The 18172-nt window shown below is 40.5% G+C and overlaps 2 protein-coding genes across 3 annotated transcripts in view; both read right to left on the reverse strand.

The window, feature by feature from the left end:
- Positions 1-10436, reverse strand: part of fmn2a (formin 2a) — a 38804-nt gene extending 28368 nt beyond the window's left edge. Inside the window, exons 1-3 of the mRNA XM_029449315.1 lie at positions 9993-10436; positions 6686-8894; positions 2733-2896 (exon numbers count right to left, since the gene is read on the reverse strand). Of these exons, the coding sequence (XP_029305175.1) occupies positions 2733-2896; positions 6686-8849 (2328 nt within the window). The 5' untranslated portion in view covers positions 8850-8894; positions 9993-10436. The remainder of the gene's footprint in view (positions 1-2732; positions 2897-6685; positions 8895-9992) is intronic.
- A 470-nt stretch (positions 10437-10906) lies between these two features.
- The window catches only part of chrm3a (cholinergic receptor, muscarinic 3a), a 69670-nt gene continuing 62404 nt past the window's right edge, over positions 10907-18172 (reverse strand). For both annotated transcript variants that reach the window (XM_029450544.1, XM_029450545.1), the window contains exon 3: positions 10907-14834. In XM_029450544.1, coding sequence (XP_029306404.1) covers positions 12863-14815 — 1953 coding nt within the window. In that variant the 5' untranslated portion in view covers positions 14816-14834 and the 3' untranslated portion in view covers positions 10907-12862. The remainder of the gene's footprint in view (positions 14835-18172) is intronic.

The following is an 18172-nucleotide window of genomic DNA, read 5'->3' on the forward strand; positions in this document are numbered from 1 at the left end:
TGCTCCCACCAAGGACCCACTATACTCATACTGTACAGTGTGAACACATGGTGGGATGCATTTAAAAAAGGTTAACAACATCCATATAAATCAAGAGGAAGCTTTTTCTGCAAGCTTCAAGTGTGGAAAACACTTGAGAATAGTAAGCAGCAGTAGAACCACATTCAAAAACTCTCAACCTCTAGTTCATGGTTTCAAAGCATCTCGTCAAAGAGGTACAACAATCAATGACAGCTAATCTTTGGGCTGAGCTGCATTTCAGGCTTGCAAAGTCTGCATTTGTTTGGTGTTTTTTATTCCCCCCAACACAAACTCCCCTGTTCCATCATGAAAACATGACATCTCCACTTGCAATTACTGAATGATTTGAGGGAACTGTTGGACCTCATATACTAAAGGCTGAGTGTCAATGGTAAGACATAAAAACTGAGCAAATAACACATTGAAAGAATCATTCTTCCATCTCCCCACTTAACCTTAACCTCTTGGACATTTGGACAATAAGAACGATAAACTAGAATTAAACTACAAATCTAAACAGTGCTTGCTGTCCCTTTAGCAAAAGGTACAGTGGTAGAAGTCTCCTTGATCTTCTTAATTTGTGACTAGCGTGCGTGAATCACATCACTTCCTTTTGTCCTGAGAGAAAATGGGTTTTGTTCCCTCAGGATAAAACCCATTTGCTGGGTTACGGTAACCTGACCTACAGCCAGAAACAAACACACACAAGGTACAGAGCATGCCAGACTGTTGTAAGCCCATGCAATTTATTAATATTAATCAAGTAGTTCTTAGAGACTCATCCTCCCCAAACCTTATTATTGGACTGAATGAAACGGAAGTATTGAATTGCAGGCAGTATGCAGAACAAGAAACGATCCACTGATACATTTGTTCACTTCAGCAAACTAATGAAATTGGATACAATATTACATTTAGGTAGCAAAGGTGAGGACAAATAGGATATGAGAGATACAGATGGAAATAAAAGGACAGGGAGGGTGAGGTGAAGTCATTTCAAAATAAAAGTTATTAAATAAGGTTAAAGTGGTTCAAGCGAAAAGGTTGCAGAGAAGCAAAGACATGCGATTCATTCTAAAAAAGGAGATTAGCTGTAATACAGAAAGCAATAACAAGGAGATATGTTCTCTAAATGGTAGCAGCAAAGGTTATTCTTGATCAAGCTGAATAATGCAAGACTGCAGGCGTTCATACTGAGGCAGAGAGTGAGCACAAACAACAAAACAACAACAACAACGACAAAAAGGGGGGTGGAGGACAGAGTGCAATCCTGTCCTATCCTGACATGGTGAGCTTTTTGCTGGGGAAGAGCAGCATGAGCCCAGGGCACGTGGAATTGTTACATAACGTGGTCAGCAGATGGTCTACGCAAGCACTGAGTGAGTGTCAGAGGAACTGCTATTAATCCAGCCATGCGAGGAAATGCCTGAACATGTAAGGGTGTCTGGGGCTGTCCTTGTGTATATACGAGTGCACATGTGGCAGAGCTGTACATAAAAAAGAAAGTGCTCTCCATTTGTGGCCTATTGTCACTACTCGCTAGTCAGCAGAATAAGATGTGACTGTATTTGAGAGATTTGTATTTATGAGAACAAAACAGCCTTAGAGCGTGTGCATGTTCTGGTGAATGTTTAGTTGTTTGTGTGTCCGTACTGTACCTTTATGTGCATATGAGCATGTACAATGAATGACCATGCGTAAACATCTGTGGGGGAGGTGCACTGTTCAGCTAGAGAGCAACACTAATCTGTGCACATTCTTCAGTATACAACAGACACAATAATGGAGTCAACAGCCATGCTAAGAGCTCTGTGAGCCTGCACTAAGACAGTCAAGGGGATCACCAAAGTGATTGCAATTCAATCTGTTGGAAAGATGATTATTCACACAAAATGTCGTGGCAATCAATCCGACAGTTGTTAAGATATTTCACTCAAACCTCAAAAACGTTAACCTCGTGCTGGCGCTAGAGAAAAAGTCAGGGGAAATCATTAACGTCATTAGGATTCATCATCTGGACACAATGTCCGCATGGCAATCCATCTAATTATTGTTGATATATTACACACGAAAAAAAGTCAGAGGATCACCAGAGGCTGTAAGATTCCTCCTCAATGTCTGTATAATATTTGCAAACTATCCCATAGTGGTGGGCTGACCAATATTGAAATGGCTCCGATAGTGGCTGTGGTGAACTGTGCAGGGGGAAGTGATGCGCACGAGATTAAGTCTGAGCAAAGCATTACGGGAATGGAGAATTAAAGATTCATGAAATTAACTTTCACGTGGTCACCCTGTCTGCATGCACCACTGCTCTTCAGATAATAACATGTCTCGGGGACCAATCGTAGTAATACAGCAGTAAATATAGAAACACAGATAGGATAAGGTTTGCGTTGCTCTGTATACAAATACACACTGTATGTTGGTGACTGCAGATCACGTTGTGCTTCATTCTTTGAGAATATCATCTGATCTGCACATGTTACTTTGTCTTCCAAACATAGCCTTTAGGACAATCACTAACAAGATGCATCACAGAGTGGGAAGTTTAATACACATTGGGAACGTGGTGCTGCAGTTATTGCCTCAGAAAGTGTGAAATATTGAACCTTTATATTTTGTCCCCTGAAATTGCTGATGCAGGGCAGATCATGTCATCATTTTTGTAAAACAAGCGTGATGGCAGACAGTGAAGAGAGAGGTCTTACATTAAAGACTTCTGAGACAGTGCTGTCACCACGGGGCTCTGCTGTGCTGTCGCTGAAGGGGTGCAGCAGACCTTGGACCATCATACGGTGACACAGTTCCTTCGCCTCCTCTTCTGTAGACCCATCTCCACGATGCATACACAGCCAGTCCAAAAGAGTGCGACCTGAGATCAGAAAAGCAATGAAGTGCAAGAAACAAAGTAGCCTAAAGAATACAGAGCTCCATTTTCCATTTTAGGAACAAACTGCAGGTAATCAAAATTATATTATTTAGTATTTATTAAATGTATCCCCTCAAACTGATGATAGGATAGGTCTGCTGCCAGTACAGAAGCTGCATCACATGTATAATATTATCAAGGGTATGTCCCTCAATACTTGTGTTCTAAGATAACATTGGTCCATACTCAGCATAACTATAATACCATGGTCCGTGTGCTTTCATGTTAAGTTTACATTATTTTCTATTCTTCTTAAATTGTGGAGACGTGTTTTTATATATTTCAGGATTTATTTTTGAATGTCTTGTGCTTCTTTGTCTTCTAACATAGTGGGATCATGTTGAAAATAAGTCTTTTCACTTTAACATGTTATCTTTTAATAAATAAAATCCATCAATGTTCTATTCTGAAGAAGGATGTTAAGATAACATAACTATATCTGGAATCTATGTTATTTTTATCCTAACTAGGCGAGACAAAGTGTCGGAACAAAGGGTTGAAAAGAGTCGATGTGATAATTAAACACCTTTGTGTGCAAACTCTATTCACACCTTTACATGTGACAAAAGAGATGGTGTTAGTTGTGCTGTGCAAAAGATTAACAAATGCTAAATGACATTCAAGATGACAAGTTACCAGTGCATCTAATATCACTCATTTTTTAATTATTATAGTTTTAAATGATGGATGAACTTTATATGACTAAAAGGTGTGTTGTGTGCGTCATAAAGAGAAAAAAACATATTTCTTAATCTTGTGGTGTGGTTGTAGGGTTTGTTAATTCTATATTTTAATATAATACATTGGAAACACACAGTAGGTTGTCTCTGACTTTTCTTTGTCATGGAGCCAGAGTGAGAAAGAAAAGTGAGTTCCAGCTGTGGGAAATGTGTCATTATAATCAAAATCTTGTTTCTTGATGATGGCAGGAGCAGAAGTAATCATCAGGGGTTGGAAAACATATTGACTATATTACATCAACAGAGGATGTGGAGCCTAGAGGAAAAACACAGCTCTGCTACTTCAGAGTGCAACCATCACAGAGCGCAGTCAGTTGTTAATGTTGTTAGACCCGCTTAATATCATTTAAAACTATATGATTCAGGGGACAGCATGAAATGAATTAAAGTCCTGTGACTCATGGTCCTGTGGACATTGGACACTTCAAAGGCTAGCGCTACAAATTGATAATGTTTTATAGATTGTGTGACAAAATTTAAAGGGAACAGTACGTTCAAGACAATTTAACTAAAATGTCTCACACTTGATTCAAATCAGTTCAGGTTAAAACATTTAAATCCAGAATGTGCCTTATAAGCCTCACATGTGTCAGTTGTTTCGACAGTTAAATCAGTTTCTTGCACCTCTTTCCTCTCCGTCTTACCACGCGCCCAATGTGGCCTGGAAAACTCACTGAACTGATTGGTGTGTCATGCGGTGCTGAATTAGTGAGTGACTTAGTGGTGAGATAACCAGAGTTTGTGAATAAAAATAGCACATGTCAGATACTTATGAAATGCCAGATAGGCCAAATGTTAGAGATACAATGGATCTCCATTGTTTGGCTACAATAAATTCACCTGAAGAAAAGAGAATGGATGTCATTTTTGTCATGCAATTAAACTGTCACTTTGGTTTAGCATCAAATGTGCACGTGTGTGCGAGTGTGTGCGCATGTGACTTGCGCATCGCCCTGGGGGGATGGACAGTGTTGTCATTCGGTTTGATTCATGAGGACAGTCTCAGACAGTGGAGAGCAGCTGAGCTCTTGAAATGCCCCACAACAGAAATGAGTACAGAGTGACATTGTTTTATTAGAAGGAGGCATTTGTTCTCAAGACACTTCTTAATAAAAGAACCCCACTGTTTCATCACGGTTTTCATGAGCTATTGTAGTTTTAAATCATAACTTTATTATTCCCGCTGTGATCATTTGTATAATGAGATAATTTGTAAGTCACTAGAATTTAAATCACAAGGCAATTAACATAATCATTTTACAATGCCATTGCATAATAAACTAATCTCAAATATGGACAGGGATTGGAGGCAAACCAATAGGAGTCACATCCAGCCCGTTGGGGATTCCCAGCAACAACAGGAATAAATGAAGGACCAACTAGGCTATAATATTTAATGAGAGGATTCTTAGTTTCCCCCTGATACGCTGTTTGGTAAGTAAAATGTTGCTTCTGTGAGAGCGGAAGAGTCAATAAAATTATTTATTACTACATACAATGCAAGGTCTGGTGATATTCTATATTTTTCCCATGAAAAGACCAAAACCAACAATGTATTGATTGTACTAATGAAGCAGGTTATTCCTCTGTGCCATAACTCCATTGTTTTCCAAAAACGATGTTGTTTTATTTTCCCACATACATTATCTGCAGCTAAAAATAATCTGCTACTAATGCACCATTTACCCCTGTTTGAGTAACACTTGCTGAAAGCTACAGTGACCATCTGTTTTAGGAAACTAATTAGCATTAATTTAGTCTACATATTTGTGCTTTTTTTGTGTGAAAAGATTTACCTCATCTGTAGGAACAAATTAACTTAAAGTTAAATACTACAGACAGGACGTGGGAAAGTATCAAGAAAAAGACGAATATATTGCCGTTTTTGTTATAATGTATATGGGAAAGATTATATGATATCTTCATCTAAATTCATCTACACACTTGAGTATATGAGGAGCTTTAACTAAGAGCAGATGCATTTTGTGTCATATATGGAAGGGTTGTGACATAAACCTGTCCGATGTCTTTATTTTAATATTATTTCATTAATACTCTTCATTTATCGCTTCCTCCGAGACCATTTTGAATGGTATCACTACATGTGTGTAAAAGGTACCATTCTAATGCGTCCGACGGGCGAAACTGAAAAATAACACGTTGTGAAACTGAATGAAATGTAAAGTTTTGAACAAAAACCAAACAACTTGTTTAGGTTAAGGCAACAAAACTACAATTTCTTTAAGTTTAGGCAACAAAAGGATTGGGGTTTGGGTTCAAATAATTGAGTTTGTAAAGTAAAAGTTCAACTCAAGGTTTTGAACACAAAGACAACAAGGTGTTGTTGGTTTGGTCTCCTGAATGAAAGTCCTGCGTTGTGTCCCATCCTTTGCCCCCTTATGGAGTTTCTTGCTCTTTATACTGACTTCCTGACTTCCGCCTTTGCTCTTGTCATAATGACTAAGGTCACTAGAGGTTGGTGTCTTCTTAAATTCCTTCTTTTCGTGATCAACTGTGTGACTAGATGATAAAAACCTACCAGTTGGAGCAGCAGGCCACTTCTGACCCACGTTTATGAGCTGATAACCACTGATAATGCCCATTTAAAAAATCGGCAGATAACATTTGAACCAGGTGCTGAGACAGACCTGCTGTTTCCTATCCAATGACATTTTCCAACATCCCAGTATCATCCAATTGGTTCAACATTTAACAGGCTACTCTTACCTTACTGGTTCACAGCATTCAATTAAGAAGCTCAAAAATAACTCTCATTCTCTCTTATGTCTCTAATGCCATCCAGACTCAATGCAATGGTGGCCAAGATGTGAGGTTATGTTGCTAATGGATTATTTTCCATAATCAGGCATTAGTAAGAGATGGAGTCTTCACCCAAAAGTCTAACCCATGTTTTATTAACAGCCCTTGACATTGGTCGGATTAAGCTTTATGTGTGGCAGCAGTTCAGTTACCTGTGTTATTTGTGACTCACCAGAGAAGACATCCAGGTAGGGCACTGTGGAAGTGGAGGTCTGCCGTCCATAATGTGTTCTCCTGGAGCCTAGTGTCCAGTACGTCCCGCAAGTGTTACTCTTCTCTGGTGTCTCCTGCTCTGGAAATTTAACCCCTTCACCCTGCCTCCCTCTTATCTTATCCAGCTCTGTGAACCAGTCTGCAGACCCACTGAGGGGCCCAGCAATGGAGCAAGACCTCTGCTTGTGCCTTTTTAACACATGGGTAGATTCTACTGAACCAATGGTGGCATCTGTTTTCCTGGGCACGTTCGGGCTGGTAATGGGGGAGCCAATTGGAGAGGTAAGCTGCCTGGTGGTGGTCTTAACATAGGAGGGGTGGACTGGAGGGTAGAGTTTGACGGTTGAGGGGGAGGTGGTGGAGGACGTTCGTCTAGGCTGAGAAATGTCTGTTGTTAGCTGACTAATAGACAAACTACTCTTCCTCCTTTGTAGGGAAAGGAAGTTCCATCTCCCAGTTTCATCCTCCCTCTCCATAGACAGGTCCATGCTGCTCACACTCTTGTGAGGCCCCATCGGCCCCGCCCCTGCCACCACGGGATCCAAGCGGACACTTGGTACACATGTGTTTCTGCTCTGTGCGACCTGATTACCTTCTGGCTTCAGAACCGGGCTCTCCAGGTCATCTTGGGGCTCCTCAGCACTCTCATACGATGAGCTGGTGGCTGTAGTGTCAGGGAAGCTATTCGTGCTGTTTGTGTTTGGGAGAAGGCTGACACTGCTTTTCTCTGTGTCCAGGCCTGAAGATATTGGACCACTTTCACTCAGGGATGAATTTCTTGATATGACAATGCTTTCGTTCTCTAAATTCTTATACTCTTCGCTTACTTCTTGTGGTTCGCATTCACCACCAACAGGGGAAGAGAAAACATCATTATCCAGATTAAATAGCTGTTGAGAAATGACCTTCTCCTGGGCTTTGTGCCCCTCAGATGTTGACCCTTCAGATAAATGGCCAGTAGCTATTTCCTGTATTTTCCTGGCCCCACATTGATCTCTTATGGCCTGCTGGATGTCAGAGAGCAGGTCTTCCGTTTCAGCTGCTGCCGAGTGAAAACTGTAGAGATCAGCATCCGACCCAGAGCTTGTTTTTCGGCCAATCTCATCCACCATAGATGGTCGATTGTCTGAAGTTGAATGGCATAGATCCCCCTCAACATCTGATAGCATGCCCATCTCATCAGCTGACAGGCTTGCCTCTGCACCGGGCTTGAGCCCTGTTTTACCAAAGTCTGCTGACCTCACATCTTCCAACATCGACAATCCTTTCGCCTTTGATAAACTCTTTCTGATCTTCATGCCGGAAAACATGGAGCCCTTGGACTCTGACTTCAATTTCTTCTTACCAATATGTTCTCCTCCTTTACTCATCTTACTGTGGGACTTTTTGGATTTCTTGTCCACTTCCCTCTCGTCAGCATCGCCTTCACAGGAGACATCCCCTGCTGCTCCACCACTTCCTCCTCCTTTCTTCTGCTTTGTTTCCTGGTTCCCCATGTTCCTCAACAAGCGGACACCCTTGGCTAACAGGCCATGCTGCTGGGGTCGAGTCTGGGCATGCTTGGCTTCCTCCTGGGCTGCTATTGATGCTGGTCCTCCGTTGGACAGAGCCTTATCAGAGCTGCCTAATCCCTGCTGTCTGCCCACTCCAGTTAAAGACAGCTGTGAGAAGGATGCTGCCTCCCCCAGTGCCGCTGATGTTGATGATGAAAGGAGGAGGAGACTGGCACTGACAGCCGCGGGCTCGCTACCACCCACTCCTCGCTCTCCCTGCACAGCCTCTCTCACGCTCTGATCCTTCCTCTCTTTTTGCCCCTCCTTTCTATCCCCATCTGCTCTTGCACGCTCGGCTGTCTTGCATAACGGGCTGCTGGTCGAGCGAGCAAGTCGTTGCTTCGGAGTGCGCTGTCCTTCTCCATTCTCAACTGAAGGGAAAATAAATTGCTCAGGATGCTGCTGCTCTAAAATGCACTGTTGCTGTTGTTGTTGATGATTGAGGAGTGAGTGCTGTTGTTTACGGAGGAGGTTGGTAACGCTGCTCTTCCTCCTGCCTTTAAAAGTGGTGGTGAAGAAACTCTCTTTCAGAAAGGGCACCTGGGTCTCCACTGTCTTTATAGTCTGCATCCTGACCACTTTGGCTTCATCGAGAGGGGAGACGATATAGGCAGGCTGTAAATGGGAAAGCGCAAGTTAAGATCATATTGATTTATTTTATATTTAAACTTCGCTTCACAATAACAGAGGAGAGTCTGTTCTCACTGGAGTCATGAGGTAAACGTTGAACATGAGTACAAGCTGACATAAGAAGTCTGAAGTCTGTTGTTGCTATGCATTTTTTGTATATAGTGACCATTGTTCCTTGAAATTATTCCACTGTTTGTTTCTGCACTTTGTATGCATGTGTCCATTACTTGTATACTGTATGTGCTTTGATTTCCCAGAAACAGATTTATTGTAGTAAAAACTACATTGAGATTCACAACTGTATTTTATATACTAAACCGATGAATAGAGACAACCGTGATTTATTCATAATGAATTATCGTTAGTTTCAGCCCTTATACAGCAAATATACATTTAAATCAGATTGTACCAAATCAGACTTCTGTCAAAATGGAAAATATTGTTTCACAAATGAGAAATAGTTCAAACTGTCTACTAATAAAATCTTCTCAGGTGATACATATTGTTTCTACAATTAAAAACATATTAGTTTTATTATTGCAAAGCAAAACATTTAATTTACAAACATCTCAAACATAAGCGGACATTTATTTAATTATGTATGCGTGTGTGTGTGTGTGTGGGACTGTATCAAGGCATTGCTTAGGACTGATTAATGCGATGGGTGTGGTACAGATAAAGTTGAGCCATTTGACACTGATTAGAAAAGTTGCTGTTCTTACTTTCTTTCTTAGACTCAAAAGTAATTGGTTTAAAGTAAGAATGCAAATTAAGAGTGTGAAACCAATTACACACAAACAAAAACATAAACAAACACATGAATGACACTTTCTTAAAGGCTCCTAATTAAAAGAAAAAACATTTACCAGAAATTACCAACTCACACGTCCAATAAGGTTTGGGTTTGTCCGAAGAAAAACTGATAAAAGTGTATTCTTCTTGAGAAGCAAACACATTCTGTAATCACTTTGCAACATGAGCCACATTTGTAACAATTGTATTAAAATTGAACAATATATGAAATCGTGGATAAGCCTTTTAGTTAGATATTTTTAAAAGTCTTATAAATCACAGAGTACTTGCCTGACTGGTGGATTTTCCTCACTCGTTCCGCAATGACTGAGGGAAACAACACAAATGGGCGTTTGTCCTCGTCTATGAGCCGCTCCTCAGCCATGGGTCACATGAAGTTGGTATTTTCCTCATCACATGTCTGGTCTCCTTCGCCAACTTCCATTAGCACTGTCTGAGACTCCCCTCACTAACTTCATCAGGCCTCATCATGGGAAGTTGCACAACTGTGCAACAGTCAAAGACAACTAGTGTTTATTCATCTTCTGGATAAAATGAGACATACAGTGCTAATAGTGTCATAGTGGTAGACTGTGATGCTGAAATCATATTTAACAAAAAGTTAGACAAAGGCCACCACACATGACATCAAGTCAACCACTTCCACTTTTGGTTTGGTGCACCATGGTGCCACTTTTAAGTCCATCCCTTTAATTAAGAAATGAGTTTCAGCTGTGTCCTCCCAACAGAAGCTGTTAGCAGACATGTCAGTGAACCTAATTGGTTTTTGAGAATAATGGATATAAGAGCATTCAATTAAGAAAAGATAATTCTAGTCATTGGGGGGGAAAAATAATTTCACAAACTGGAAGGTCATAGCAACATTTAAAAAAATAATACATGTAACTATGAGAGCAAGTAGATCATCTGAAACTATCACCATCACCTTTAAGATTTCAATATTTTACAAAAACAAAGCAAAGATCTATTCTTTATTTTATCACGCAATAATTTATATTATATATGTATTTATAATTTATAGGCAATGTTTTAGAGGCAGGAAATGCATTGTACAGCTGAATAATGACCCAGTGTCCTGAGACAATAAGGTCAAACTTATCAAACCACCCTGGGTAAATAAAGGTAAGAATTAATCAAAACATAAATGAAAATAACACAATTATGACTTGCGGCACAAAAACTGATAATTTCTGTCAAAAGGTTTTTTGTTTGTTTATTGACTTAAAATATGAGTATGATTGGCATACTTGAAATGTAACAAAATGTTTGTGTTCACCATTTTGGTAGTTTACATTCCCAATATTTAAGTACAAAAATCTCATATTTTGATGAAGAATGTATCTTGACACTGGAGCACATTGTGTTGAAAGCAAACAAAAATACCCACTGGTGACAAGCATGGGATATTTTCAAACATCTTTTTGCATACAGTACATAAATCATACCATTGCATCCAACATAATCCAATCTACTGTTTCTTCAGTATGCCATTTGTCGTAATATAGTGTATCCTTTGCCTAAAATACCTTTTGCACAGTATTCAAGATTTGGGTGCGGCAACAATGTAAAAACCATCTACATAAGATAAGAATAACATAATGTGCAATACAAATAAAACATTTAAATAAATTCTTATTTATGCATAAAGAAGTACTTATGCTGACTTGTTGGTTTGTGTTCGGCCACTTTCTGTATAGAAAAACTTGATGACCAAGACAGCTATCAATTCTATTTACAAATTAATTGCTGTAAGACTTATTAATAAAGAACAACTTCACCCATAAATCATATGAAATTGAACAAAACATTATCAGGCTATAACATAAATTTTAAATATTGTAACTTCAATGATTGTGGTAAAAAAAAAAGCCAAATAGATTTTTTTTTTTTTTATCTAAATGTAATTTAATATATATAAGCCAGAAATTCCTAAAGTATGAATAATTGTTGCACAAGTATGATAGAAATGGTCATTTTCTGTCTTCATATTGGCAGAATGGGATTTTGATACTGCACAGTAGAAGTTGGATTGACAGAAATGCGGCTTGGTCTTTCTCCGACCACTAGAGGCTGCAATTGTTCTACTATATCAAAGATTGGTGGCCTTTTACAAAGAGTTCCTTAGATGTATCGTTTTGTACAAATCTAAAAGATAGTGTAAAATCAAAACACATATCTGTATAAATGGACATCTTTGTGTGTGTAATCAATCATCGTGTATCAAGTCAGAAATATTCAAATGTACACAAACAGAATATCTTCAATGTATAATCATTACTCTTGACAGAGAACTGCAAGTACATACATCACAACCAATGTACTTATTGTCTCCACCATAAAAACCACAACAATCACATTAAACACAACAGCAGTTCACTGTCTGTGGTGCCACACGAAATATTCACAACTCAATTCATCAGAAGAATCATTTTCAGACTGGCTCAAAATCTCAGGAATATCTAGAAAACCAAAAATGAATATCACAAAAATAACATCTCTGTTGACTGAAAGTAAGGACACAATTCAAGGATTTTTATATTCCATCAGACACAGCAAAGCTATATCCATGTAAAAAGGCAATGTACATCATTTCTGATAAAAACACATGCCAGAGGATGGCAGGTCAAATCAGTACAATGTAGATGCCTAAATATTTTTAGTTTTATCTTTCAGTGATTTATTACAGATAAATAGTTTTGTTTGAAATTCAAAACCACTCTGCACGTTACAGATCTAACTACCCACAGAGAGAAATTATAAGAAATGTGAATCCCCAACCCCGTAACAAAGATATCCTTTCCCCTTGTGTCAATTGCACTTCAGAAATTCTCCTCAAAGCATTTTAAAGCCCTTTTCTATTGTTTCCCACACTGAAATGGTAGAGTTTATCAAGGACTGAGAGAACGTTTTCATCTCTAAACCTCACTATACACAATTCTTCACGCATACACACAGCTTTGCTAAATGGATGCACCAACACAAACACAACCCTCAAAAACCACCACATGGGGTTGCTGTGCTTGACTTACTATCAGAGAAACACATTAAGAATCTCTATGCAAAGAAACTCCACAGAAACAACTACATGGATGCTTCTTCCTTTTTCTTGTCCTATGTTAAATCTTTTGATTCCCTGTCCTTTACGTAGATTCCCTGGGAATCCTTCTGTGGAAAACCACAGACTGCCTCTGCTGGAACTGCTGCTTCCTCCTTTTTTTCTGGTCCCAGCGGCACAGCAGTATCATCTTAAAGGTTGTACGGAAAGTCTTGTTGCACAGGGCGTAGCACATGGGGTTGACTGTGCTGTTGACGTAGCACAGCCAGTACCCTACTGCCCACAGTGTCTCCGGGATGCAAACTTTACAGAAGGCATTGATCAACACCATGATGTTGTACGGTGTCCATGTGATGATGAATGCAAAGAGGATGGCACTGAGAGTTTGAGCTGCCTTCTTCTCTTTCACTAAGGACATGCGCTTCCTCTTAGTGATCTGAGTCCGGGCTCGGGTTGCAAAACGCTTTGCCATAGCTGCCTCTTTAAAGGATATTGGGACAGAGGGGGATTTGGTGGTGGTGCTGGTGGTGGTATTGTTGGTGGCAGTGTTAGTAGTTGTTGGGGGACCATCCAAGCCTTGATTAGAGTACGACTGGATGACAGGCATTGATTGAATTTTGCGTGAGCAGAAGCGTTGGTGGTAGCTATTTTCTGAACTGTTTGCTCCATCGGGTGTAGTGGCGACAGTGGTGTTAGTATCTGTTGAGAGGCTGTCTCGGTTATACTCCGACCCCCTGAGGGGATCCTCCTCTGAGGCTGCATCCAGATCCTCACATGAGGTGAGTTGGGAGTTGACAGCAGTCTTTATAACAGGTAGGCTTAGAACAATGGAGAAAATAGCATGACTCTGGGAAATCATCTCTTTTCCCCCACAGTCCTCATCCTCTGAAGACCCAGAATGGTCCAACGAGACTGCAGCATCATTATTGTTCCAGCTGTCGCTGCTGCTCTGGTCTGGATCCCCCTCACCCTGCCGGGTACTACCGGGTCTCCAGGAACGAACCCCAGGCCAGCAGTGGAAGCGGCCAACCAGCTCCCGACATGTGCTCTTTCTCCGGGATAACCTGGTCATCTCATAGCTGCTGCAACTTCTAGAACTTCCTGTCTGATGGACAAAACGGGCTTTCTCGCCCCCACCATTACCACCTCTTCCTCCTATCCCACCACGACTCCCTGAACCCTGCAACCCAGCTAACTCCTTCGAACGGTTCTGGGTCTCCTGGTAAATGCGCCAGTAAAGAACACTCATTATCGTCACAGGCAGGTAGAAAGCCGCTATGGCTGTGCAGAAGGTAATAGTGGGCTCTGTGAGGAACTGAATGTAGCACTCTTCTGAGGGTACTGTCCTTTTGCCCTCAAAAAACTGCCATAGTATGATGGCTGGGGCCCACAGAACAAGAGAAACAAACCAGGCTAGGCCGATCATGATCCCAGCTCGCTTTGTGGTCCGTTTGGCGCGGTAGGTCAAAGGCCTGGTGATTGAAAAGTAGCGGTCAAAGCTGATGACCAGTAGGTTCATAACAGATGCGTTGCTGGCCACATAGTCTATAGCCAGCCACATGTCGCATGCCCACTTGCCCATGGCCCAGTAGCCCATCACAAGATAAGCTGTGTAGAGGTTCATGGAGATGACCCCTATGATGAGGTCAGCCACAGCCAAGCTTAGCAGGAAGTAGTTATTGACTGTCTTTAGCTGGCGATTAACTTTGAAGGATACCACCACCAGGATGTTGCCGATGACGGTGACCAGTGACAACATGCCTGTGAGCAAGACAATGATGACAACCTGCCACAAATGGAGGCCGCCCAAGGGATCAAGGGCTGCTGTTATGTTCCCATTTTGGGATTCTGAGGTGAGGTTCAAGAATTTGCTGGTGGAAGAGGAATTATCATCCAGGTTATTCATATGAAAAACTGGCCAGGGGGCTACTCCACTTCCTCCTTGGTGGAGAGCATTGGATTGTGGATAGGCTCCGGGTGCTGGTAGTGAGGTGTTTGCAGTCAGGAAGAGACCAGGGTCTGTGCTGTTGGAGCTCATTGTTATGTCCTGGCATGTTCTAAAAAGAGGGACAGAAAGACAGAGAAGGGAAGAGGGAATTGACAAAAAAGGAAAAGGGGAAAAAGGATAGAGTGACAGAGAGAAGGAAATGGAGAAAGGACACATGAGCAGTTGACATTCTCATTCATATCCAGTAGGTGACGCTAGAAACCTACTCTACCAAAATGGATGTTTAAAAATAAATAAATGCATGGGTCTGATTTGCCCACCCTGTTAAGCAATCACTCATAACTTCATTTGTAGATGATTTGTATACACACTGTAAATGCATTGCAAGCCATACATCAAATTACAACTTGACAACTTGAATACGGCTTGACAGCCAAAACCTCCAGCTAGAGAGAATGACTGCAATCAATACCTGTTTCTTATGACACCCAGCAAATTGCAAAAGACATTGTACTTACCGACAGGTAATGTATTTTCCTACATGGTTGCTTAGTGTGTAAAAATGGCTGTGTTTGTGGGATTGCAGTTTACATAACATTATGCTTTAGACAGGGTTGGTTTTCTTCTGTCAGATCAGGTGTAGAAGTCGCACGCTGGTGATCTTTATTCAAAATGTAGCTCTGGTGCCAGGTCTGGTGTCAGTCAAACAGTTTTCTTGTGATGTGTATTTTATTCATACCGCTCAAACTCTACTCATGTTTATACAGCAAGTCACAGACAGAAGTTACAGACGATGTTGCCGGCTACAGCTAGGCTATAAAATGATGTATGCATCATCCTAAGTATGGGCTTGTAGACAGCATGAATGGAGGACAAAAAAGAGATAAATGAATTGACAAGATCAGTCTAAGACCTTGGGAGGTATTCTGACGCTTTTTCATGTCTGAATACAAAGGTTGTTGGTGTCAGTTTGATAATATTAATTCCCGGCTCTTGTTATATTGTCACCAGATTTGATCTAGTGTTCCAGGAGCCCTCTAAGAAAAGAAAAAAAAGGTTGAAGACAATTCTTTTGCAGAAAAAGCTACAGAGAGACAAAACCTTAAGAGACAAATAGCACTTTGAGAATTGAAAGCAGCATGATCCTGGAGAGTATGAAGGCCTGCTTGTTATTTTGCGATCACTTCACAATGGAATGGAATATCCTGCTGTTATTGTCAAAGAAATTCTTGATAATTGGATAAGGAACTGCCATTTTGTGAAGCAGCATGTCCGCTCCATTTCAAATGTTGCTCTGCAATCAGTTTTAATTACCGTCATGTTTTGCATTCAGATGTGTACGTGTGTGTGTGTTTTTGTTGAAAACCAAAAAGAGATGCTTGACAACAAATATACAAAGTGAGAAACATAAAGAAAAAAATGTGTGCTATAAGTGAATGTTTAGTAAATGTCTCCACAGTTATATAGAAAGCATAGTTCTATAAAACTGACATTCATTCATTTAGCATTTTCTTTGGAATATTATGAATATAATCTAAGAATGTGGACATGGGATGTAGCTTAATTGATTACATTCACATACCACAAATAACAAAATGTGTGCAAGAATTTCTTAAGATCTGTTTAGGATGAATATCACAATGTGCTTTCTAAAAATATGTATCTCTCTTAAGTAACTGTTTAGTATAAATCTGACAAAAAAAGTGCTGCTTTTGGTGATTTGACAACAGCACATTACCCTGTGCTTTCTTTTTACTGTGACAGCTACGGACATGGTGTTCCTCCTCTCATGTTTATGACAATGGTTCATATTAAATCTGACACTGAGCCAGCCTGTGTGAAGGGAACAAACAATGGCCAGTTACCATGTGGGACAAGTAAGAACACCATGAGACCATCCCATTTACACAAATATACTGACAAATACATGTGCTGACAACACATGTAAGACTGACCTTAGCAGTTTCACACAAAACCACAATAGCTCACGCACTATTTCAAACCACAGTCAAAGGTATTTGAAACTGAGTGCTGCACCTGTGCCTGACAGAATCTCAGACCTCCCACAGAGCTGTTAAAGAATCCCATTAGCCAACAGGTACAGCCGTTTTAGACATTGAGCACACGCTGCTATTATCAGAATTGTTACTGCTTTCCCCTCTGAGGACATACTGCATATCAGTACACCCTCACATTTTAAACATATACTGTTTATATTACATGAGCATGCACGGTCGCATACACCGTACATGCATTGTGTACATCATATGTGCATAGAGAGACATATAGTGTATGCATGAGCACAGATGTATGAAGAACATTAAACCTACGATTGTATCATTGTGAAAAACAAAACCAGATGTCGATGAATACAAATTTCACAACTTCAAATTGAGTATAAAACAACTGTGCCTGCAAGACCAAACTAGCAACATTTATGTTCGATAGCAAACTTAAAAGCCTCTTTAGAAAACAAAGTCTTCTTTTAACTTTCCACAAAGCAAATTCTACTGAGAATGTGAGACAGAAATGTGTAGCGTAAACATCTTTTATTGGCTTACGATGGCAAAATGTGTCCGTGTGAAGATACGGTAAGGACTTAACGGGAGGGAAATCAGTGTTTAATCTGCTACCTTGACTTGAAGTAAATACAGGACAGAAAAATTAAATTAGAAAACCAAATAGTGAAATAGACAAACAACGGCACAGTTGAGTGCCTATTCTCATGTCTGGGGAATAGAGGCATAGCAGGCTTGCTGAACAAGGGAGGAAAGACTGGATCCTCAGGGAAAAGGCAAAATGTCAGACCCCCTGTACCTGCTTCTGCCTCTTTGAGAGTCTCAGGATAGTTCAGAGTAGATACAGGTGATTTACAGTGTGCAGCTATATGTCAGTTATACTGATTGGAGAAAATTATGCTTGTGTAGTTTTGTAATTTGTCAAATATACAGTATATACAATGTATGTGTCTATATACGTATGTATACTGTTATAGATACTATGAATGCTCCATTTTCTTGCTGTCTCCAATTGCAACTGTAAGCTACCATACATTTACATGTGTAGTCCCCCAGGAGCAGAAACTAGCCGCATAACAGAGGGAAGAGTGGTGTTGTTTGTTTTCCCATACTGTACAATCGAACTGATTAAGCATTTTTAAGATGAAATCTGTCTGCAGCAGATGGCAACATGGGTGGGCTAGCAAGTCTTTGAAAACCAGCTGCCATTAGAGTGAAGCCATTACAGTCTGTCTAACTCTCTCACTCTCCAAGCCCACGTCAAGCTCTATATCTTATGTTTGACTCACAGGCACGTAGGTGTGATGGTTTCAGGTGCACAGAGAGATCGATACTCGTTTACTGTGTTGCAAAACAACGTGTTCTTTGACATTTTGAGGCATTTGCCCCAGCAGGGTCGGACAGCGCAGTCCAAGTTGGGTCCAAGGAT

This window comes from Cottoperca gobio, chromosome 15, assembly GCF_900634415.1.
Source record: "Cottoperca gobio chromosome 15, fCotGob3.1, whole genome shotgun sequence".
NCBI classification, from domain to species: Eukaryota; Metazoa; Chordata; class Actinopteri; order Perciformes; family Bovichtidae; genus Cottoperca; species Cottoperca gobio.